The sequence below is a fragment of the Heteronotia binoei genome, chromosome 8, assembly GCF_032191835.1.
Source record: "Heteronotia binoei isolate CCM8104 ecotype False Entrance Well chromosome 8, APGP_CSIRO_Hbin_v1, whole genome shotgun sequence".
NCBI lineage: Eukaryota > Metazoa > Chordata > Lepidosauria > Squamata > Gekkonidae > Heteronotia > Heteronotia binoei.
Window position 1 is genome coordinate 34,766,137 of NC_083230.1, and position 25,921 is coordinate 34,792,057.

The following is a 25,921-nucleotide window of genomic DNA, read 5'->3' on the forward strand; positions in this document are numbered from 1 at the left end:
ACTATTTTTGTCAAGACATTATTTCTACTGTAATTGTAATGTTGCTTTCAAATATGAATATATCTCTCCCCACCTTTTTTGTTTTTGCTTGAAGTTTTTCTCATACTTAGGGTTCTTATGGTGGCAGTGTTATAATAAAGTTTTGAAAAATGCTTATGTAAACTTGATTTTATATAATTTGGTATTCAGCAACTCCATATACATTTGGATTCAAAACTATAAACACTGTCATTTTTGGGAAAAAATACTTAAGAGGCTGTAGATGAAAACAAATAGATAAAATGAATCTGTGGCCAGAAGACAAAGCTAAAATATTTCATCTGAAATTAAGGTTGAGTCTGTTCAGTGTTGGTGCTGCTTTTTGAAAGTGTAGTTTTTTTCTAAAAGCTGGCTGTAGTTCTGGAATGACTACATTACATATCAGTGCCATACCAAAGGATTTTTAAAGTGATTTTTAAACTGCGCATTCTAATTTAATTCAAATTGTAATAAAGTGTCAAAGAACAAGGCAACAATGCTTTGAGGTTACGCTGAGATCACTGTGAGGGCATTTGGAGTACACTTCAAAGTACTTCCACATGAGTAGAACAGGTGCCTCAAAGAAAAGGAATAACAATATTTCTTTCTGCTTTGAAACACTAAAAAACCAATTTTCCTCATGCTGCCTTTAGAATGCTAATATTAAGCACAGTAATGTGATGTTCCAGCTAGAAGGACTCTAGTGAGTCATGGACTCTAGGGAGCCTGGGGAGGGACAGTGGCTCCTTGGTAGAGTATCTGCTTGGGATGCAGAAGGCCCCAGGTTCAATCCCTGGCATCTCCAAAAAAGGGTCCAGGCAAATAGGTGTGAAAAACCTCTGCTTGAGACCCTGGAGAGCTGCTGCCAGTCTGAGAAGACAATACTGACTTTGATGGACCAAAGGTCTGATTCAGTATAAGGCAGCTTCATATGTTCATGTTCAATGCCCTTTAGATGTACTGTCATGATCATAGGCCTAATGAGGCCTACAGGCGCCAGGGGAGCTTGTGTTGGAGTTGCTAGTGGGCCTACATCTCCCAGGATCCCTTTTGTCCCTCTGAATGGGTAGCAGAGTATTTAGAAGGAAAACTAGCCCAGAGGCGTGGAACTTGGGAGGAAAGTAATAAAACGCCCAGCTAGAAAGGGAAGTGTTCTCTCTAGAAAAGGCTGCAGGAGAGAAGGTAGCAGGGGAGATCCCTCACCCAAAGGGTGTGATGAGTCTTTGGAATTATAGCAAGGGAACATCTAGTCAGACGCTTTAGGGCTTTTATGTATTTACATGAACTTTTAGTATTTTCTATATTCATTGTGCACTAAATGTTTTTACAACCCACTTATTGTTTTGAGCGCTTACAATAAACCTGTTATTGTTAGACTGCCTGGCCCTCACATCTCTTTGGTCATGGTTAAAAGGTTTTGCTAATAAGCAGGGCTTTTTTTGTAGAAAAAGCCCAGCAGGAACTCATTTGCATATTAGGCCACTCCCCCTGGTGCCAAGCCAGCAGGAACTGTGTTTCTGTGTGTTCCTGCTCAAAAAAAGCCCTTCTAATAAGGATGATACAGGGGTGGTTGGGTGCTCTGGACCCTCCCATACATACCCTCACCAGAATGGTAGCAGCCAATAGAAGGACCCTTCCTGGTCCCCTGCTGTGTTACAAGTACTATTGATACTGAGAACTGAATTTTCAAAGAAAAATCCCCCAGGTCCATAAAAGAGCCACATGTGGGCCATAAGCATTTAAAGCTCTCCTGGAGAATGTGTCTTACTTACCAGCAAGATGCTCCACCCTGTATCTGCGAAAAGTCACCTTAGTGCTGATGATTTTATCTTTAGGACTTAGGTTAATTGTGATCCAAGAAAGCTATATAAGGAAGTTGTCACACTCAGCCTGAATTGCACATTCGACCTTTTTCATGACTTTTGCAACTGCTTTACAACTGCTCCCTCATTCCACTCACTTCCTGCATCCACTACCCTCTCCCCATATCATCTATATATCTCTGGCCAGTTTCTACATACCCTCTGTGCATCTGACAAAGAGAGCTGTGTTTAAAAGCTTGTGCTGCAATAATTGTTAGCCTTAAAGGTGCTACAGGACTCCTTACTATTTGCAGCAACAGACTAACACGGCTAACTCCTCTAGATCTATAACTCTGGATAGTGTTCATAGAGTATAAATTTAGAGAAGAACTAACATTTTTAGAAACAAATATGAAGAATTCAGGAATTATATGTTCCTCGGCATCTTGCAGAATGCTCATTTAGCTATCATGTTGGATTTAGAGTTCATATAAAAGAATAGCTTGTTTGGGTTTGAATGGGTGCTTTGTCCACTTTGCAGTTTTAGTTTTGGCTTTGCACAGTGGTGATGTAACATAACAGAAACCATTTCTACTTTGTTGAGTAAAATAGTGAAGCTATTGCTTTGCACTGTGCAGCACTTGTTTCTACTTGAGAGCCAGAGTTGTGTAATGGTTGGAATGTTGAATCAAAACTTAGGAAGCCAGGTTCAAATCCACACTCAGCCATGAAGCTCTCTGGATGACCTGACCAGTTATTGTCTCCCTCAGCCTAATATACTGGCCAGGGTAGTTATAAGGATAGGAGTGAGCAGAACCCATGTATGCTGTCCTGAGTTTCTTGGAAGATAAAAACATATAGATAGATGACAGTGCCAAGTTTGAAGCAGATGTAATGGTGTGGTTGGTGGTAGTGGGGAACTCTATCAGATGCCACTTTAATAGAAGGCATTCTGAATCTGAACCAATTGATTCTGTGGGGTTTCCTCCCTCATTTTGTTGAGGGTGGAGGAAGGATTGTTAACAATGGAACTTATTTTAAAAGTATGCTATTTTAACTGATGCTTTTGCTCCTTTCTTCTGGGCAAACTGTATGATCTTCAAAAATAATCTTGTGCTACTTGAAGAATGTGTACAATGGTTAGTCTCCGAGCATTTCCCGATTTTGTCCTGCAATCTCCTCTTTCCTTTTTGGTTACTTTTCTCAAAGTAAGATTGATTTGGTTGAGTTTTCTCTAAGAGGTTGTTGTAATCAAGGACATGAAATCTGTAGGGTTGCTTTGGAAATAGCCTCAGAAACTGTTTGTTTTTTTGATTACTAACAAATTTTAAACCTTTGTGTTTTCAATGGAGCCTTATTATTAAAACATATGTCCAGAGCTTGCATGTTAGTTTTATAAGTTATAAAATGCCAAATGGTTACTAGTTATTTATTATCTCTTATGCCAAATGGTTACTAGTTATTTTAAGCAACGTTTGTTAGGAAATTAATAATGTTCGTTTGAATGTTCATTTATTCAATCATGGTCTCTGACATTTGTTCAATCATTTATTCAACATAAGATGAGACTTAGAAGAAGCCAAGCCCCCCACGCTCTCCCCAACACCTGTCTGACAGCAGAATTATTTTCGAATTGCTGGTTTCCTGGTGTGGCTTTGTGGTGAGCTGCTTCCTGTTGAAGACTTATCAACAACCCATTAGAATAGAGCATAAAACAAGCACTTAATTAAGTTCTGAGTGTTTTTCTCTGGTACTAGCTTCCTGCATTCTTCGAAGTGGCTTGGTGGTGGTTAGCCTGTTTCCTGTTGAAGCTTTTCAAAAGCTTGCTAGTATTGCCACTCCCCCCTCCCTGCTAGTTTTCCTATATATCAGTCTCTTAAGCCTGCAAAAGTAAAATGCTTCTTTCTTTTTATATATGCTAACAAGACAACTGTTATAAGTATAGTGATTTATAATATTTAGCATAAATAGTGAGTAGAGTGCACAACAAAGAATTAATCAATCATAAGGGCAAAATTGGTTTCATAAGAGATGTCAAAACTGGAAATTTCAAAGAAGCATCTGCAGATGTTTGTGAGTGGTTATCTGTCACCTTTTAGTGGTTAGTGGTTGTTTGAAATGCAGAATCACAGGGTTAATGAAGTTCACAAATATGGAGTCTGTTGTGCTAACTACCATTATAGCTAAGCATATAGATAAAGAAGTTACAAGTTCTGACAAGAGGAAGTTGCTGGGCGGAGATATTTATAACTTTTACCTTATAGGGCTAAGCCCTCAGCCTAAATCGGCCGGTTAAGGTAGACTGTGAGCTCTGACCAATGGCAAACAGCCACAGGGCAAGAGAGGGATGTGACGTCCGGGAGGTTTTATAAGGCAAGGGGCTTGGCTGATTCAGGTAGAGAGGCGGTCTCATAGCTGGCCTCTCTCCACTTTCTGCAGAAGTGAAAATAAAATGGTTTTCTCTGAACAACATGTCTCTGCCCGTAATTGGTATCTGGAAGAAGGGGCAATGCCCCCCAAAACCGGTTGACAATTTTCTGGTGTCAGAAGTGGGATAAATATAGGCCCCTTTTGGGGTTGGGCCTCTGGTCCATTGGAGAGCAGGGCGAACACTCCTCTCCTGTGATTTTGGAGGGCGCCCCAGCTAAGTTCAGCTGCCAACTCACTGTTTGAGGCGTGGCACTCTGCTCCCCAAGAACCCACAACGAGACGTTCAGTTGAAAACAGCCCACCGGAGGAGTCTGCTGTGTGGAACCGGTGAGTAGAAAATATAATTGGGTAGAAGAAATTAAAATTAGTTTTGGGTATTGAAAGTGTTTGTTGGTGTGAATGGTGTGTGTGAATGGGATGGACAATAAGACGTCAAAGGTGAAAAAGGTACCAAGGTAGGGGGAAATTCCGTTGGGGACGCCCAGATCACTGGAAAGGAATGGCCAGGGTCAGGAATTTCCGGAGACTGCCGATGGAAAGGCTGATCTCCCACTAGGATGGGGTCTCTACAGGGTATGAGACAAAGGAGCAGGAGCCCAGTGGGGGTTCCTGAGAAACTCCGCCAGATGTATGATAGAGATATTGCCTGCATCAGGAGCAGGAGCCCAGCCCTGTAGTGGGCAAGGGGGCACTTTACATTTTGTTATGGGTGTACTTCATAGGGAAGAGAACTGATATTCCCCCCATTTAAAGGCAGTTAGACAAAAAGAAACCTATGAGAAGTATACCCGTAGAGGACAGAATGTCTGTCCACTCTTGGTCCTCTATGCTGTGTCATTTTCACTGCTCCCCCCCCCCTTACCAACCTGGCCAAACTGGGGAAGGTCAGGTGCGAGAGGGTCAGAGGGACCCGTCGCCCCTGGTACTACCTGACCGACCTGGGGAGGGTCAGGTGCGAGAGGGTCAGAGGGACCCGTCGCCCCTGGAAAAAGGAAGGAATGGGGAGAGCAGTGAGGAGGACATAGAGGAGGATTCACAGAAGGTACTTCCCTCCAGCAAATTGGAGAGAGAGGTGAATAGACTAAACACAACACTTAAAAATTGGACCCCCCCCCTTCGCTCTCCTGTGGGCGAGATAGTGGCCGCCTTAAGTGGAGAAAGGCAGAGTCATCGCCTCTCTTACAAAGAGGCGGAGACTGAAAAGAGTTGAAAATTATTTTTTTACAAAAGGAGAGAAAGCCCCGGCAATCATTGAAGCCGGAGGAAAAAAAAAAATATTAAGAATTAAAGGCCCCCTTGGGTAAGTGCCTATGGGAGAAATCTGGAGGGAGAGAGAGATCAATAGAACAGCGGCAGAGGCAGAAGCCGCTTTCCCAGATGCAACACCGGCTGACTGGGATTTACAAACACCCCAGGGAGGGAAGGGTGTGAAACTTTCCCGTAGTTTATGTTGCAGAGGTTTGAGTGGAGAATCATCTTTAGGAATGTAAACACTTAAAGGGTTTTTGAGTATGGTAAGAGAAAGACAAGGGAGAGGTAGAGAAAGATAAGAAAGAAATTAGTGAAGAAAAATCAGAAGTTAAGCAGAAGACTGATAGTGGTGTAGAAACTGCAAGTCAGGAGGAAGAGGGGGTGTGTGTGAAAAGACAGCCCTCTTACAGCTTGCAGTTTGTAAACGGTGGGTGTGAGAGTACATTCAGGAATGCAAATGCTATCTTGGCATAAAAATCTGACTGGAGATAGATTAAAAAAAAAAAAAAGGCTGCAAGAATTATTACTTTATATAGAGGTAATTTTTTATTGACATTAGTGGTTGCTTAAAAGGATTAGACAAAATTTGGGAGGATAATTATACTTATGGCTTGAATTCAGTGCAGAATTTCAGCTGCACTGGGTCTCTGTGTCATTTTATTGATTACATTGGTTTCCACTGTGTAATCTTAAGAAAGATGAACTTAAATATATATATATTAGTAGTTATTGAGTCATGCTTGTGGCATCCTCACTTGAGTTTTTGATTGCACAGGGTCTTGTACAATCAATTTCTGGTTATTGTAATTATGTGCTTTGCTGGATCAAAGCCAAGGTTTGTTGGGTTTAGTTAATAGGTAGATTTCTATTGTGTATTAGAAGCATCTGTTTGACCAGTGTTGGAGAGCAGATGCCCGAATACACCAACTCTCTTGCCATTAAATAATGTTATTAAAAACTAAAGCTGACACTTTTAGTGTCTGAAAGGGGTTTTGATATGAGGAGGTTTAGATATGTGTCAGAGTTTGATATGAAGGGCTTTTGAATGTAGTCATGAGACAGGGGTTACAAAACCCAGGTTTGCAGAGATAAAATGAGAGAAGAGAGAGGGGTGAATCGTGAAGAGGGGAGCAAGGACGGAGTTGAAACAGAAGAATTGGTGAGGCAGGCAAGGTGTTATGAGGATTTGGCATGGAGGGGGTTCAGAGTTGTCTGGTATTTAGCCCCCCCCCTCCCTTAATTGAGCCTGTGTTAACCTTAAGGATGGGCGAGTTAGGTATAGATGTGGAATTTTTGGTGGATTCAGGAGTAAGGAGTGGAGAATGTATAAGGAATGTTGGGGGCAGGGAAATTTGAAACTCTGGAAAATTGTGTGGGAAGGCATTGTAAAATTGTGAAAATAGAAAATTGTGAGGGCTCAGTGCCCATTTTAAAACCCCTTCAAGTTTAATGTAAGGGGAGGGCAGGTGTGTGGAGCTGCGTGGTTCCTTTGAATGTCTAATACAGGCATTTGCCTGTTAGGAGTTAAAGATGTAATGTGCAAATTGGGTCTGTGCAGTCAGGATGGCTGTGCTGAAAGAAGTGCATGAAACATAAAAAAATTGACCCCAAGGTTTGGGCGTGCCCAGACAATTTAGGACTGTTACAGAAGTCCCCCAGTAAAATAAGTGTATATTGTAATTGATTTGAAACTTTTTTTTTGTGTTCCCCTGGCCAGTGAGTGGCCTTATACTGACACTGGCCATTTGACCAGGTTTCAATGGAAAGTACTGCCCCAGGGGTACACAGAATCCCCCACAATTTTGGAGAAAGCATTGGCTTTTGTATTACAAGAATAAAAAAATGTAGATGACTTGTTGATAAGTGGGGTTGTACATGTGTTTGGGGAACTATGGTGTGAAAAAGGTCTGCTAACATCCCAGGGAAAGAACCTTGGCCACCATAATCTAGTTAAGAAGACCCTGCAGACCCTGTAATTGCCTACACAGGTTGCTGTCATACATGTACCAGGGCATCAGAAAAAAAAAAAAGGGGGGGTTGTTCCCCTGGGCATAGGGCTCTCCCCTCCATTTACTTATCAGAAAAAGGAAATGAAAATAGCAAAAAGCAGGGGGGCAGACTTAAAACAGGGAGTGTTAATTCTGCTAGACGGCTGGCAATGCTTGCCAGAAGGATTTGTCAGAGAGGTTTTTAAAGCTTTGTATGAGGAAAAGCATTGGGAAGCATGAATTTTGGTCCAGAATTTTTAGAAAAATTTGTGGGACTATGGGTGTGGTCCCAGGCCAATGCTCTGGTGGCCAGATGTACTCCTTGCCAGCGGGCAAACAAAACATTACTTTTAGAAAATTGAGATGGGTGGGAGACAGTTGGCAGTGCATCCCTTTGAATGTCATTAATTTGCCTCAGGTGGGAAGGGTTAAACACTGCCTGGTCCTCACTGACTAATTGACTGGGTGAGTAGAAGCTTTCCCCACAACCAGAGCAACTTTTAATGTGGTGACTAAAATATTATTGGAACAGATTATCCCACGTGTTGGTCTTTTTTTTAAAAAAATTTTAAATTCTGGTAGTGGCTCTCCATTCTCCCAGAAGGTTCTGCACCAAGTTATGGAGGCTCTGAGAGTAAAATGGAAGCTCCAACCCCCTGGCAACCCCAGAGTTCAGGAAAGACCAAATGTATGAACCAGAGTGTGAAATGTTATCTTTAGTATTATTTGATATCCAGACAAGGCCTCATCAGTTTACTGGCCTTTCACCATTTGAGTGTTTGTATGGCATGGAAGTTTGGGACGTGATCCCTGGAAATCCCAACTTGCACCTTCTTAAGGATGCCTATTTAAGAAAACATTTGCTGGCACCGTTTCTCATTCTCTCTTGCAACAGGGAGGCTGGCGTGACCGTTCAGAGGGCACCACTTGAGACCCCGGTCCATTCCTATCTGCCAGGCCAATGGGCATACATCAAGGCGTGGAAGAGTCCCTGGTTCCGCCAAATCCTTCTAATTATGGAGACAGCAATCCGGACGAAAGAAGCAGGGTGGAACTCAGTACACCAGGGCAAAGCACGCGGTTTCCCCAGAGGCTGAGTGGGAATCAAATCCAGTACCTGGAAAAGACTTAAAAATTACTTTCAAACGGCGAGCAGATAAATAAATGCCCGGACAAGTATTTGTTTTGTAAACCTGTGGGTGGACCGGGTCCTGTGGAAGATCATTGGCAGTTTAAACTTGTGTACTTTCCTACAGAAAAGAAGGGTGAGAAGGAAAGGTGGGAGGTTTGGGTAAATTTAATTGAAATAACGCTGTGGAAAGGAAAGTGGTGTGCACCTTTAGATTTACTTTTTATTGGACAGGCATCCCCAGAACCATTTACTGCAGGATTTAAGGATTTCATAGCTGGTGTTTTATGAATAAGAAACCCTATCTTGAAGAAGTATAAAAAGAAGGTCCAATTTGTAAAAGGGGTCGCTAGAGGAGAAACCACAAGACTGGAAGGAGTGGGAGGCCAGTAAGTGGGACCCAGAGAGAACATTGGACATAGATTCAGAAGTATACTACAAAGAAATGGCCCAATAAGGTTTTTTTATTATTTATTTGATGCCTGTAAAGCAATTAATGCCAAAGGAAATAGATGTGGGGGATGTAAATGGAAGAATGAGAAACTTGGCCTATATTCCTGTTCAGAAATGGAAAAGAATTCTAGATTTTGGGGAAATGGTTGGGAGGTGTGTTTTTCTTAAATGGAAGCAAAGTTTGTTCTTCCTGGGGATACTACTACTGGATATTGATAACACTCCCTTGCATAATACCACTTATCAGAGGGCTAGTAAATTCTGCAGTGCAGGCTGCATTTCCTTCTAGTAAGATGACAGTGAGGTTAATAGACTACCAACCACTAACAGATTACTACCCTAAATATAAAATAATACACACGACCCGAGTGTAGAGGAATGAGGTGTGAATAAATGAAGAGTATATAAAATAAAAGGGGGGATTGTTAGGAAATTAATAATGTTCGTTTGAATGTTCATTTATTCAATCATGGTCTCTGACATTTGTTCAATCATTTATTCAACATAAGATGAGACTTAGAAGAAGCCAAGCCCCCCACGCTCTCCCCAACACCTGTCTGACAGCAGAATTATTTTCGAATTGCTGGTTTCCTGGTGTGGCTTTGTGGTGAGCTGCTTCCTGTTGAAGACTTATCAACAACCCATTAGAATAGAGCATAAAACAAGCACTTAATTAAGTTCTGAGTGTTTTTCTCTGGTACTAGCTTCCTGCATTCTTCGAAGTGGCTTGGTGGTGGTTAGCCTGTTTCCTGTTGAAGCTTTTCAAAAGCTTGCTAGTATTGCCACTCCCCCCTCCCTGCTAGTTTTCCTATATATCAGTCTCTTAAGCCTGCAAAAGTAAAATGCTTCTTTCTTTTTATATATGCTAACAAGACAACTGTTATAAGTATAGTGATTTATAATATTTAGCATAAATAGTGAGTAGAGTGCACAACAAAGAATTAATCAATCATAAGGGCAAAATTGGTTTCATAAGAGATGTCAAAACTGGAAATTTCAAAGAAGCATCTGCAGATGTTTGTGAGTGGTTATCTGTCACCTTTTAGTGGTTAGTGGTTGTTTGAAATGCAGAATCACAGGGTTAATGAAGTTCACAAATATGGAGTCTGTTGTGCTAACTACCATTATAGCTAAGCATATAGATAAAGAAGTTACAAGTTCTGACAAGAGGAAGTTGCTGGGCGGAGATATTTATAACTTTTACCTTATAGGGCTAAGCCCTCAGCCTAAATCGGCCGGTTAAGGTAGACTGTGAGCTCTGACCAATGGCAAACAGCCACAGGGCAAGAGAGGGATGTGACGTCCGGGAGGTTTTATAAGGCAAGGGGCTTGGCTGATTCAGGTAGAGAGGCGGTCTCATAGCTGGCCTCTCTCCACTTTCTGCAGAAGTGAAAATAAAATGGTTTTCTCTGAACAACATGTCTCTGCCCGTAATTGGTATCTGGAAGAAGGGGCAATGCCCCCCAAAACCGGTTGACACGTTTATAGGAACTTTGCTGGCAAAATTTGCTGCAGATGATTCTGCAGACCATGGTTTTACAGTAGGGTTGCCAACTTCCAATTCAAGAAATATCTGGGGACTTCGGGGGTGGAGCCAGGAGACATTAGGGGTGGAGCCAAGATCAAGGCTGTGACAAGCATAATTGAACTCCAAAGGGAGTTCTGGCCATCACATTTAAAGGGACGGCACACCTTTTCAATTTCTTCCTTCCATAGGAAATAATGAAGGATAGGGGCACCTTCTTTTGGGGCTCATAGAATTGGACCCCCTAGTCCAATCTTTTTGAAACTTGGGGGGTGTTTTGGGGAGAGGCACTAGATGCTATACTGAAAATGTGGTGCCTCTACCTCCAAAAACATTCCCCCCAGAGCCCCAGATACCCACAGATCAATTCTCCATGATTTTCTTTGAAAATAAATCTCCATAGGGAATAACAGAGTTCCCAGCAGACATTTCCTTTTCCTCCCCCCGCTTTCTGATGACCCTGAAGTGGGGGGGAGGGCCTCCAAACCGGGGGATCCCCTGCCCCCACCTGGGGATTGGCAACCCTATTTTAGAGGGTTTTGAATGAAAATTAGGCTCACCTCTGTTCTCATATGTAATTTTACTTTCAGTTAGTTATTTAGCACAGATAATAGTTTCCCTTGTTATCTGAACTGTGGTTCATGTTTGCCTTCCAAACCAGTATATGAAGTTATGGTTTGAACTGTATTTCCAATGTTGACATCAAGGTAATCAATAAAAGGGAAATAAAGTCCTCAAAGATAAGGAGAAAGCTGTGGGCTCCTAACCCCTCCTCTCCCTTCCTCCTTATCTTCAAAGTTTTGATTTGGAGTATCATGCAAACTGAACTTCTTCAGTCTACTTCTGGATAAACACGTGCCAGATGATATATAATGAATGAATTTATTAAGGTTGTTAGACTTTCGTGAAGCACTTCCCCGCCACTGGCCAGCTGGCTGGCAAGGGAAAATCCTGCCCCCAACTGGTCCAAAAGGTGATGTGATAATGTCACCTGGAAGTGACATCTTCATGTCACTGATGTGTGGTGGTACTCTAATTTTGGGGCAAAACTCTGTGGTAAAATCAGCTTCAAAGCATAGACTTTTGTTAAAAAACTAGAGTGTCACCCCCTAACTTCGGTGACATGATGACATCACTTCAGGGTGACATTGTAGTGCACAGCAGAAGATCCCATAAAGGATCCACGTTTCCCCCACTGGCTGCAACGTAGGATCTGGCAACCTTAGAATTTATTGAGCTGATCACATAACAAATTTTTATTGTTTGGTACAGATCTTTCATTGCCAGCCTCCTTGGATTAAGAAGATAAGAATATAAGAGAAGCCATGTTGGATCAGGCCAATGACCCATCCAGTTCAACACAGTGGCCAAAAAACCTCAAGTGCCATCAGGAGGTCCACCAGTGGGGCCAGGACACTAGAAGCCCTCCCATTCTGCCCCCTCAGCACCAAGAATACAGAGCATCACTGCCCCAGACAGAGAGTTCCAAAGATAAGCTGTGGCTAATAGCCACTGTTGGACCTCTGCTCCATATGCTTATCCAACCCCCTCTTGAAGCTGTTTATGCTTGTAGCCGCCGCCACCTCCTGTGGCAGTGAATTCCATGTGTTAATCACCCTTTGGGTGAAGAAGTACTTCCTTTTATTAGTTCTAACCCAACTGCTCATTCATTTCATTGAATTTTCACGAGTTCTCGTATTGGGAGAAAGGGAGAAAAGTACTTCTTTCTCTGCCTTCTCTATTCCATGTATAATCTTGTAAACCTCTATTATTTCATCCCCAGTCGACATTTTTCCAAGCTAAGGAGCCCCAAGCGTTTTAACCTTTCTTCATAGGGAATGTGTTCCAACCCCTTAATCATTCTAGTTGCCCTTTTCTGGACTTTTTCCAATGCTATAATATCCTTTTTGAGGTGCGGTGACCAGAACTGCACACAGTACTCCAAATGAGACCGCACCATCGATTTATACAGGGGCATTATGATACTGGCTGATTTGTTTTCAATTCCCTTCCTAATAATTCCTAGCATGGCGTTGGCCTTTTTTATTGCAATCGCACACTGTCTCGGCATTTTCAGTGAGTTATCTACCACGACCTCAAGATCTCTCTCTCTTGGTCAGTCTCTGCCAGTTCACCCCCATCAACTTGTATTTATAGTTAGGATTTTTGGCCCCAATGTGCATTACTTTGCACTTGGCCACGTTGAACCTCATTTGCCACTTTGACACCCGCTCACCCAGCCTTGACACATCCCTTTGGAGTGCCTCACAATCCTCTTTGGTTCTCACCACCCTGAACAATTTAGTGTCATCCACAAACTTAGCCACATCACTGCTTACTCCCAACTCCAAATCTTTAATGAAGAAGTTAAACAGCTTCAGACCCAGTACTGAACCCTGTGGCACCCCACTGCGAAAATTGCCCATTTATACTCATTTTCTGTTTCCTATTAATTAGCCATTTTTTGATCCATAAGAGGACTTGTCCTTTTACAGTTGGTGCAGAATGCTTCAGCCAGGCTACTAATAGGGCTTCCCCATCAGGAGCACATTCAGCCTGTGCTGAGAGCGCTGCACTGGCTGCCTGTTGCATACCGAATCCCTTTCAAGGTCCTGGTATTAACCTTCAAAGCCCTATATGGCCTAGGACATACCTATCTGCAGGACCGCCTTGCCCCACGTATTCCCCAGAGAGCACTGCGATCAAGCTCTCAAAATGTTTTGGCTGTCCCTGGGCTAAAGGAGGCTAGGCTCAACTCCACCAGAGCAAGAGCCTTCTCGGTTGCGGCCCCAATACTTTGGAACACCCTCCCAGAAGCCATCAGGGCCCTGCGGGATTTATCGCAGTTCTGCAGGGCTCGCAAGACTGAACTGTTTCGGATGGCATATAACATCTAATGGGAGAGGGCTCCCACCACATCTGGATCCATCGCACTTTTATTACTAACTGCGAGGATCTGTGTATGTAAGAAAAAAAATATTACATGATCCACCTGAAGTAGCACCATTGACATTTATCTGATTATTTTAATATTGCTTTTGCTTACTGCCTATTTTATGTTGTTAGCTGCCTTGAGTCTGTACAGAATGGGTGGGATATAAATATAACATAAATAAATAAATACCCCATGACTCTCGAGCTTTCTAAGGAGCCTTTGATGAGGAACTTTATCAAAAGCTTTCTGGAAGTCAGGATAAACAACATCTATTGAGTCCCCTTTGTCCACATGTTTGTTCACCCGCTCAAAGAACAGGCTAATGAGACAAGATCTTCCCTTACAGAACCCATGCTGAGTCTTCCTCAGTATTATTAACTTTTAGGTAGTTGTTGATGATCTGTTTTGATTCTTCTTCCTCCAATTCATCCTTTTAGGAAAATTTCCTTGTTTATAAGAATTTACATCTGGCTTCTCCCTTTCAAGTTGTTAGTAAACTATTTGGAGAAATTGATTTATGAAAATTGTTTCTAACATTACAATTGTATAGCTAAAAAAATAAATAAATGGCAGCTGGAAGATAATGTTCAGCTTCATCCCTGAACATTTATTGAAGAACCATTATTATTTCTGCTATTTAAGATTTCTTTCTGTTGAGCAAAGTTCTTTTTTACAAGTGGATGATGAGGATCATTGACAATTTATACTGCATTGCCACATGGTGCCACTTTTCTTGGATTCTGTGATGTTCTGAACAGTTATTTTTACAATTATTTCATTTTTCCCCCCAGATAATGGCGCAGATGCAAGGCTTTGGGAGAAGGTATATTAAAGCTTTTTTGAAAGGATTCTTCGTTGCTGTTCCTGTGACAGTAACTTTTCTCGACAGAGTGGCTTGCATAGCAAGAGTCGAAGGTGTTTCAATGCAGGTAACAAAGCAACTTTCTTCCTTGTTCATTTTCACCTGTGCAAACTCATGCATTACTAATTTTCTTTTTATTATTGTATTAATAATGGGATTTCTATCCCATCCATCCCGCTAAGGCAAGCTCAGGGCAATTTACAAACATGATATAACATCTCATTAAAAACATAAAAAAAAATTTCTCAATTAAACAGTGTGCAATATGTAGTTATTAGAACGACAAGATGGCAGTATTTGCCTAAGTCTGCTCATTAACATTTTGAGGTTCTATTCAGTTCGTTACAACTCATGTGAGCAGCCAAAAGCAGATCTGGGCTGATCTTGCTCTGGATGTTCGCCTCTTTTTGTGGCTTGCCACCCCATCCCCATTCCTTTGCACTTCCCCGCTCTGACCCCCTCACTTGCCCTTGCTTGTTGGGTTGGTCACGTGAGGGCAGCAATAGGTGACATTGCTGAAGTGATGATGTCACTTTCCGGGTGATATCGTCACCTTAGGGATATCCTGCCCACGCATGGAACGCTCCCAAAATCTGTCTGCGAGCACGATGAGGGGACCTGACAACCCTACACATGTGGAGCTAATCTGTGAGATCCAACCTAAAACTTCTGTCATTTAGTAAGAAGGTTCTATCAGTAAGAGAGGTCAACAAATTGTAGCTTTGTGCAGAAATCATTTCGTTTTCTGGAGGAATAATATGTTTGGATTGCATTTGAATCTTTGCTATATAAGCCAAGGCCCACTCGTGCAAATTCCCATTTAAAATCATGTTTACAAAAAACAGATGTCCATTACCATTCTACCTGTTTTGTTATGAAGTACCCTCCAAGATTGTGGTTGCTCTTTGGCTTCTATTATTTTGCTTGTTGAACTACATAACTTTTCATATAAACATCTGACTTAGCTTTGTTTCAAGAGCCCCATGGTACAGAGTGTTAAAGCTGCAGCACTGGAGTCCTAAGCTCTGCTCACAACCTGAGTTCAATCCCCATCAGAAGCTGGGTTTTCAGGTAGCTGGCTCGAGGTTGACTCAGTCTTCCATCCTTCTGAGCTTGCTAAAATGAGTACCCAGCTTGCTGGGGGGAAAGTGTAGATGTCTGGGGAAACCACCCCATAAAAAGTCTGCCATGAAAACGTTGTGAAAGCAACGTCACCACAGAGTCAGAAATGACTGGTGCTTGTACAGGGGACCTTTCCTTTCCTAGCTTTGTTTGCTTTCCTAGTTGGGTTTCTTTGCCATTCTCTGAATCCAAAAATACAAATGATTCAGCAAGGGTGAAGTTTCTTCATTTACAATAACATCCAGCTTTTTACATACTTTGTAGGCTTGTGCACCAAATAATTTCTTTTGGCTTTAAATGTGTTTATTCACGATTACAGCTTTGTATTCTCATTTTATGTATTTGTCAATTGCTGTCAGCAGGGGAAAACATTTCTGGCTGCATCTTTTTTTTTGTTTCCTGCCCAGTTGTAATGGCATTCTCAGGGTTGTACCTATCACCCAAGGGATCATCCCTGCCAAATATCATGCAAATAGGTGAAGCACTGAAGTGTTTATAAGAATAAAAGTTCACAGTGGTCAGAGGCACGGACGTCTTAAATTCACCTTCTAAAGTAAATCCTGCCCCTCCCACATCTTATTTTGCTCTGCTCTGGTTCCAAAAGTATATGTTTTAGCCTGCCTTTTCAAATAATTTTGCTGAGAAAACAGTGTAGCAAGCAAACAGGATCCACTCTGCCTGTATAAAACCAAATCAAAGCCTTCCTTCTAAACCAGTTAATAGTATAAACACCACCAAGAGGGAAGAAAATGGTGTCCAACCCTGGAAGTGATATCATGTTTCAGTGACATTGCAATAATCTCTTCCCAATCTCTATTTTTCTTTTACCATAGAGACTTGAGGAGGTTCCTAGGCTGGAGGAGGTTCCCTGGAAGTGTTGTTACTTCCAGGGTCAAGTGCAGCCGTGCCCTCAAAATCCCCCAAGGGCTGCAGGCACAGGCTTGTCAACAGTTGTGCTTGGTTTTCCAGATGAAAGCTGAAAGCAGTAGCAGTGGCAAATATGTGCAACTTTAATCAATGATGCTTCCTCCGTTTTAAAATTAGGCATAACCACTCATGATGTTTGAATGCATCAAGAATTGCCTTTTGTTTTAAATGTTAGTAGAACTCAATAATAAGGATATATTAAATATCAGGCTGAAAGTGCTTCTGTTTTCTTTCTCATCTTGTTTAGTTTGCAGCAGGAAAATGGAACAAATTCATCTCCATTTCTTTATCTTGCACTCCGGAGAATGAATTATGTTCTATGTGTTTGAAAGCTATACAATGTGGTGGGAAGTGAAGTTTTGTCAGCATGCTTCCTTATACTCATCAATAACACAATTGCATCGGATATATGATTGTTTTGACTTGAAGCTTCCACCATATGATCCACAAGAATTGCCTTTGTAATAGACCTTTTAGACTCCTAGCTGGTTTGCACTTATTATCCTGGTTCATGCTGAGACTGAAATTAAAAGTCTTTTAAAAAAACTAAGACTATGACTTACTCGTCTTCTCTTCTCTTTATTTCTTTCCTTTTTCTTTTTGAACTAAGGCATATAAAGTGCTGCTTTGCAGCAGCTATGAATATTACTGCATTAAAAGAGCAGGAACCTAATTATTTACAGTTGCTTAAAACATTGCACTGGTTTGTTTAATACTGATGTTTTGTACTACAAGGACCCAATTGAAATACGCTTTGTGCTAAATGCCTAGACAAATCAGTATGTTTTCATGTGATGCCTGACATTCAGTAGGCTCAGTACAAGCCAAGTTGCTGAGGAATTTGTCTTCCACATCTGGAACCTCATAACAACAAAGTCCCTTCTATTAATGGTAACCCATCTAACCTCAGAGAATGTGGGAAGACAGAAAATATTCTAAATTAACGCATAGGTACATTCAGGATGCCCGGGTCAAATGGCACTCAATTAGCTACTGAGGAAGAGCAAGAACAAGTGTGAATAATAATATTCTTAATGATGCCGCTGGATTAAAGCCAAAAGGATGTTCAGTTGTTGGTGTGAGTGGATGCAAGAATAAAGTTTTAAGAACATAAGAGCACTACTGGATCAGACCAGTGGTCCATCTGGCCCAACTTTCTGCCTTATGCACTGGCCAGCAAGTTCCTCTGGAGGGCCAAGAACAAGACATAGAGACTGAAGGCTTCCCTTGATATTGTTTCCTGGCACTGGGATTCAGAGGTTTACTGCCTTTGAACATGGAGGTTCACGTTAGTCACCATGGCTAGTAGCCACTGATAGAACTATCCTCCAGGAATCTGCCTAATCCCTTTATAAAGCCATCACAACATCCTCTAGCAATGAATTCCACATTTCAATCACTCATTGTATAAATAAATATTTTCTTATGTCCATTCTGAATCTACTACCCATCAGCTTCATTGGATGATCTCAAATTCTAGAATTTTGGGGAAAAAGTTCTCTTTGTGAACTCTCTTTACCCCATGCATAATTTTTTGAACCTCTATCATGTCTTCCCCTTAGTCATCTCTTTTCTAAACTGAAAAGTTCCAGAATCTTCAACCTTTCCTCATAGGGAGGTGCTTCAACCTCCCAAGTCATGTTGGTTGCCCTTTTCTGTACTTTCTTCAGCTCTGCCATGTCCTTTTTGAGATATGGTGACCAGAGCTGTACACAGTATTCCAAATGAGACCACACCATAGATCTATACGGGGGCAGTTGCCAGAGGACATTGGTTGTTTTGTTTTCAGTCTGTTTCCTAATAATCCCTTCCCTAACATAGAGTTTGCCTTTTTCACTTCTGCAGCACACTGGGTTGACTTTGACTAAACTATCTACTACAAGGGCCCTGTGGGATCTTTCTCAATTCCGCAGGGCCTGCAAGACTGAATTATTTCGACAGGCCTTCAACACCTAAGCCAGGAGAGGACTGCCACCCTACACTGCTGAGGAACTATGATCATTATAGGATCACTGCCAGAAAAAAGGAACATCCTGCCTATCTTGAAATTGAGGAAATGACAGAAAAGATACTCTCCGTATTTACAAAACAATATCAAAATATAATTACAATACTTTCCATTCACAACACAGTATTACAATGTAAATTTCAGTAACAAATTCAGTAACAAATACCATCCAAAGCACACAACTTCACTACTATCCATAAGATGATATGGATGATACAGTCTGACATGCAAAACCGGTCTGTTCTCGTTTCGGATCCTTATGATCCTTCATCTGGGACCATCTTATTAATTTTGAATGCAGTAGTCTGATGGTGCCTTATTTCTTTATTATACACAGTTTTCTGTGAACAAATGTTACATTGTTGTCGTGCCCCTGGCGCCCCCTGGGGTTCCTCAATGTGGCCGTATCCCCTCTGACTGCGACCGCCCCTTTTAGGTCTCTCCCTGATGTCTCTTGGGGGAGAGAGCCGGGTTACTGCACCTAAGGTTCCCTGTCCCCTCCGGCTGTACTTGGGCTCCTATCTCTCTCTGTTGGCAGACCCTCTGCAGCAACAGCCAGCCTCCTCCCTGACCTCTTGGCCCTCGGGCCATTTATCCCTCCTGGAGTTCCCTCCCCTCTTCCCAGGTCTCACCCCCGGTTGGCTCTGCCCCCGTTGATAAGCCTGGACACCGAGGAGAGGCGTTCTGGGGCTTGACCTCTCTGGGGCTGCTCCGCTTGCCACCCTAGAGGTATGTTGGGGCTCGGCTATGGGTGCTGCCCGCATCGCCCTGGGTAGCCCCCCGGTTGCCTGTGGGTGGGGAGGGGGACTAGCAGGAGCAAGGGGGGGCTCCCCGTGGAGTCCCGGCCCGGACTGGCCAGGACAATTGTAAAGCACCGACTGAGCTTCTCTAAACCTTCTCAAGGTTTTATTCTTAACAAGTTTAATTTTTACAAAATTGCAAACTTACCCAGGCTTTCTCTAATTTATTTCATTACTAAAATGCTACTGTTCTTCCTCCATCTTTCAGCCTTTAATTGCGTTCAATTTCCCTTTCACAAGCCCTGGATAAATAAGCCTAATAACACTGCACACTTGTGCTGCCTGCAATTTAAAGACACATTACCTATTTCTTAATGTATTACAATACAGTTACAATTCATTTCATTAACATTTATACAATAAAATAATTGTTATTCAGTTTATTGATTTAAAAATACAATCCCGATAATACATGATTCCCATCTGTCTACATAATATAGAAATTATAAAAAACAAGACAAGTCAAAATCTTGGTTCAGACCCCTAGGTTCCAATGACTGGTATCTATATATCAATTTGGCCTCTTGTTACAATAAGATCTTTTGAACATCTTACCTAGAATAGGGACTAGATTGATATTTGTACATGATGCTGAATCTTAAATCTTCTGCATCATGTGCCATTGTACTAAAATGGCTGACCAATGAGGCATCTTGGACTAAAAGACGAATGTGCGATTTATGTTCCATAATTCGCACCTTTATTGGTCTAATGGAATACCCAAAATACAGTAAATTGCATGGGCATACTACAACATAGCATGTATTTCTTGTTGAACAATTTCCAAAAAAGTTAAAAGAAATAGTGCCTCCTACTGGATGAGAAAACTCCTTACTTTCTAAAGTGTTAGCACAGACAGCACATCCATGACAGCGATAAAAACCTTTGGTAGTATTTTCTGTCTTAATCCTAGATAACCTGTCAGCTCTCACTAGTTGATCCTTTAAGTTAGGAGCTCTTCTATGGGCTAAAAGAGGTCTTTCTGTATGTCCTGGGATGTCAGTTAATAGTTGCCAGTGTTGGAGTTCTATATCTCTAATTGCTGAAGCTCTATTCAAGTATTGCAAGTTTAATACTGTCCTTTTAAAATTTCCTCCATTACTCTTATCCTTAATTAGTTCCTGTCTGTCTGATCTTATAGCTCTCCCTCTGCTCTTTCTCAAAATCTCCTGTGGATAGCCTCTTTGCAGAAATTGATTATCTAGCATATCCATTTCACTGACATAATCTTGTATGGTTGATGAATTTCGTCTCATTCTCAAGTATTGCCCATAAGGTAAATTCTGTCTGAGCGCTCTTGGATGAAATGATTGAAAGCGTAAGTAACTATTTCTCTCTATAGGTTTTTTAAATGTTCTAAAAGCCAAAGTATTACGTGTAGATTTATAAATCACTGTGTCTAGGAAGGGTATTGCCTTTTCATCGCTCTGAGTGAACTTTATATGAGTATGTATCTGGCTTATCCATTCAACAAATGCTGGTAACATATTCTTGTCAGACATCACGATGATCAAATCATCAATAAAACACTTCAATTTAATTATATAAGGGTAGAAAGGGTTCTCCAATTCATTTAAAATGGTGGTCTCTTCTAAATTAATCATAAATTGGTTAGCGATGGACAGAGCCACTGGGCTTCCCATCACTGTACCTTCCCATCACTGTACCTGAAGAAAAAACTGATCTTTATATCTGAAATAATTAGAATCCAAAATCATATCACAAATGTCCATTAGGAAGAATGTAGGTACTGTTGGGTCTGTCTCTTTAATAATACTCTTTCCACTGTCTCCCTGGCTTCTGAATGAGGTATGTTGGTATATAGGGACTCCACGTCCATAGTTATTAAAATGGCTGTTTCTGGAACTGGCATATTCTCAAGTTGTTTAATAAGATCCTTGGTGTCTTTTATATAAGACTCTGCTGTTGGAATAAAGGGCAATAAAAACTGATCAAGATACTTGGCCAGAGGTTCTAATAGAGAACCACAGCCTGATATTATAGGACACCCTGGAGGAGGTCTCTGTCTTTTATGAATCTTAGGGACAGTATAAAATATTGACACCCTAGGATGTTCTTCATAAAAGAATCTATATATAGACTCAGTGATAAAATCATTAGCTAGAGCATCCTGCAGCATAATTTTAATTACCCTTTTAATTTTTTCAGTTGGGTCATTTCCAATAGATTTATAATAGGACTCATTTTCAAGTTGTCTATAATTTTCATCATCATATTCATTGGTATCCATAACCACCAATGCTCCCCCTTTGTCTGACTTTTTAATAACAATGTCTGGGTCTGTTGATAAGTTTTTCAAAATGGAATGTTGTTCAGATGTTAAGTTCTCCTGCACATTCATAAACTTATTTTTCATCTGTTCCACATCTCTCAAAACCATTTGTTCAAACTGCTGGATTTGTTACTGGTGGTAAAAAGGACGATTTGGGTCTTAAAGCATTTCTATCATACATTCTGTCTTCCCCCTCCCCCCCAACGCTCTTAATTTAATCAGTCTGAAAAACTTATATAGGTCTACTCTGGTTTGAAATTTGTCATAGTGCCACATCGGAACGAAATTTAAACCTAAGTTCAAAACCTCAAGTTCTTTCTGTCTCGATTGCTTTGTAGACAAATTTACCACTAGGTTTTCTGAGATGTCCACTTCTGTGGCCGAAAAGAATAATTCTGTTCTCTGTGGGGCAAAATTCCTTGGTTTATTTTGTTGGGGTCTGGCGCCAGCACCTCTGTGAGCGCCTGCGCCGTCCCTCATCTCTCCATCACTATTGTCAATATCAGACCCGGAAATGGATGATTCGTCCCATGTAACTCTCTTCCTATTTCTTAACGTTTTCGAATTCCAAATGTATATTCTAGACTGTGAGTAATCTTTAGCATCTCTATCAAACTTTTTCATTTTTGCCTCTCTGATTTTTAGCTCTAATTCCTTTACTGTATTCTCTAACTCTGCCCATTTAAGGTTGTATTCCTTCAAGTCTATTTCCGTCTTGATCTTCTTCTGGCTAGTCTCTATTTCTACATCTAATTGTTCTATTTCTGTGTTAGTGGTGTCTATAATAAGCAACATAAGGTCTAGTGAACACTTGTTCATAATAGCCATTATGAACTAGGAAAGTTTGAGAGTGCAGGGGGTGTTGGGAAGTAATTTGGTTGATAGCTTCCTGCAGGCCTAAATTCCAGGCCTTAGTCAGCATTATCCCTTCTGCAGCGGGAACTGCGCTGGCCACTGCTCCCTGGTTGTTTGCTTTATAAGGTTTGTAAATGGATGGTGTAAACCTTGTTGTGTTATACCATTCTTAATGTCTTTGGAGTCATGTTTAGAGACACAGTTCTAGAAATTAATTTTTATTCCTTCAAGGGGTGATTGTAGGATGCATTGAACAATACATAATTCATTGACCTTGCTGAAAGTCACCAAGTCTGTGTTTGGTCAGTTTCCTGAATGGGAAACTTTGTTGTCATATGCACAAGTTTCCCTACAGGGGAAAACAGGGTATACAGTGAATATAAAAATAAAGTTAAATATTCTGTTCAGGTCATAACTGATACAATTTGTTGTAGTTTCTGTTCTTCACTGGGCTGCTGTCCTGATCTGTTTAACTTGTAATGTCCGTTAATGACAAATATTTGTAGCTAAAGGGTAGGGTACCTCTTTTGTTAATCTAATATTCGTGATGGGTCTGGAGGCAGCCTTTTATTTCTTTTTAGTTTGTAATCAGAAATGGGTGGTGGAAAGGTGTGTTTTTATTTTTAGCTCTTCATTTTCAGCTGAAGACCACCCTTCCCTTTTGAGTTGAACTGTTTTGTGAGGAACTCTTTAGTGGGGCGCATAGGTAATGGCATTAGATTGAGGGCATTTTAAAAGTTATTGTCAATAAATCTAGAACTTAAACATAATGCTATTATAAATAAACAGTTTGAATGGATCTTAGATACTGAAGTAAGTTTATTTTACCCTTGAGGAAACAGTAATGATATGCTACTGAACTAATAGCAAAGAACCAAAGAATTCCCTGGCAAGTTAGGAGTCTCTACATATTCAGACTCCTGAAGACTAGGTTTGTGGAGAATACAACCTTGTATATGGATTAAAATAAAAGAAGGCAGCAATCTAGGGCTGACAGTCCTCTGGTCCTGGCGGGGATTCCCCTGGTTTTGAGGGCAGCATTGCCACCATGATGACATCACTCAGAAGTGACATCATCACATCAGGAATGTTGTGTGGTGATGCTCTGGTTTGAAGGCAAAACTCTATTGTTTGAAGCTGGTTTTACCATAGCTTTTCTCAAAAACCAGAATGTCACTGACATAATGACATCACTTCTGTGTGATGTCCTAGAACACCCCCCAGATTCCTGTGTGCAGGTGCAATGAGCACATTTAAGCTCACCTGGGGGGACTTATGGATCCAATTGGTTTCAGAATGCTCTACTGGCTTTGTCTGTACATGATGGCAGTTTTCTTGATAAGCTGACTAAGGCCTGGAATTTAGGCCTGCAGGAAGCTATCAACCAAATTTCTTCCCAGCACCCTCTGCACTCTTGAACTTTCCTGGTCCCTGTTATATCGCGTCATGCAAAGAGAGTGGCTACATGACTAGAGTGATGCTGGTGCCAGATCTGTGACAAAGCATTGAGGACACTTTATAGAGCCCATTTGAAGGCCTTTGAAGATTATTATTCTTTCTTTCTCATTCATGTGCGAACAACTAATACAGCCCAACCCAGAATGTATTAAAAGAGACTATGGGTAAAAATGTGAAGGGCCTGGGAGCCCAGATTGTGTTTTTGTCAGTTCTTCCTGTCGAAGACTGGCTTAGGAAGGGAAAGAAGAATACTGCAAATAAATAATTGGCTGCATAGGTGTTGTCATCAGGAAAGGTTTGGTTTTTTGGGCCATGGCTTACACTTTTGCAATGAAGCTCTTCTATCAGGAGATAGAAAAAATGTATTTAGCCTCGCAAATCTAATAAGGAAGGCTTTAAACTAAATCCTTTGGGAGAGCGAGACAAAAATTCAAAGCCCAGTATGATGCCAATAACTTGAGATAAGAACACCAAAGATTTGTGAGGAGTGGCACATATACTAGGTAACATTATTTCACTGGAAAGTATAGTAATGAAAACCTCAGGGAACATAAACAATTGATTCTGATGTCTCTAGACTAACTCACAGAGTATAGGGAACAAGCAGGAGGAACCTGAATTCCTAATATTGTTGTGGGGGTCTGCTACAGACCATCACGCCAGGCAGAAGACTCGAATGAGACACTCCTAGAACAGATCACAAAGTTCTCAAAGAGGCAGGACCCAGTGGTCATGGAAAATGTGAGTTACCTGAGTATCTGTTGGAAATCCAGCTCTGCTGAAAATGAAAGGTCAAATAAATTCCTCACATCTTGCAGACAGCTTCATTTACCAGAAAGTGAAGAGGGAAACAAGGGGATCAGCTATCTTGGATTTGATTCTCTCTTAATAGGGAAGAACTGGTTGACAAGGTGAAAGTAGTGGGAACCCTGGGTATGATTTTGGAATTTTGAGTCTCTCTACACTAAAATCATTGAATCATAAACTCAGAGCTGGTTTCTATGATTCCATGATTCAAGTGCAAGAACATGGTAGACCCATTGTTTGGACAGGAAAGTGAAATTGTAACAGGTGATGAAGAAAGATGCTTAATTCCTACTTTCCCTCAGTCTTCTCTTGTGCGGGAAATGGTGAAAACAATGCATGATGAAAAGGGAGTTATAGCCTAGGGTTAGTATAGCGGTTTTACATAAATGCCTAGTTTCTTCAAATGAAACTAAGTCCCCAGGCTAGATGAACTGCATCCAAAGGTACTAAAAGAATTTGTGGATGTAATTTCTATGCCTCTGTTCATTATTTTTGAGATTTCTTGGAGAACAGATGAGGTGCCAGAAGATTGAAAGTGAGCAAATATTGTCCCCATCTTCAAGAAGGGAAAAAAGGATGATCTGGGTAACTACCAACCCATCAACTTGACATCTATACCTGGAATTTTTTTAAAACAGATCATCAAGTAGTCATTCCTTGAGCAATTAGAAAGTATGTCTGTGTTTACTAAGTGGCAGCATGAGTTTCTCAAGAACAAGTAATGTCAGACTAACATTATCTCTCTTAGTTTAAAAGAAAGCTACTACCTAGCTGAATCAGGGAAATGCTGTAGACATATTTGATTTTGATTTCAGTAAGGCTTTTGATAAGGTTCCACATAGTATTCTTGTTGGCAACTTGGTAAAATGTGGTGTGGATCCTGTTACTGTTTGGTGGATCTGTAGCTGGTTGACAGATTGCACCTGACAAGTGCTTGTGAATGGTTCCTCATCCTATTGGAGAGGAGTGACAAGTGGAGTGCCTCAAGGAACTTTCCTGGGACCTGTTTTGTTCAACATCTTCATAAATGATTTGGGATGAAGGAAAAGATGGAATGCTTAGTAAATGTGCAGATAATACTAAAATGGGAGGGGTACAAATAGAGTAGAAGACAGATACAGGATGATCTTGACAGGCTGCAAAACTTGGCTAAAACAAATAAAATGAATTCTAATGGGGATAAATATGAAGTTCTTCATTTAGGTAGTAAAAATCTAATGCAGCATTATAGGATGGGGGAAACTTGTCTTGGCAGTAG

General features: G+C 41.1%; 1 protein-coding gene across 2 annotated transcripts in view; it reads left to right on the top strand.

The window, feature by feature from the left end:
* The window catches only part of IMMP2L (inner mitochondrial membrane peptidase subunit 2), a 919,024-nt gene that overhangs the window by 12,563 nt on the left and 880,540 nt on the right, over positions 1-25,921 (top strand). For both annotated transcript variants that reach the window (XM_060244896.1, XM_060244897.1), the window contains exon 2: positions 14,323-14,460. In XM_060244896.1, coding sequence (XP_060100879.1) covers positions 14,326-14,460 — 135 coding nt within the window. In that variant the 5' untranslated portion in view covers positions 14,323-14,325. The remainder of the gene's footprint in view (positions 1-14,322; positions 14,461-25,921) is intronic.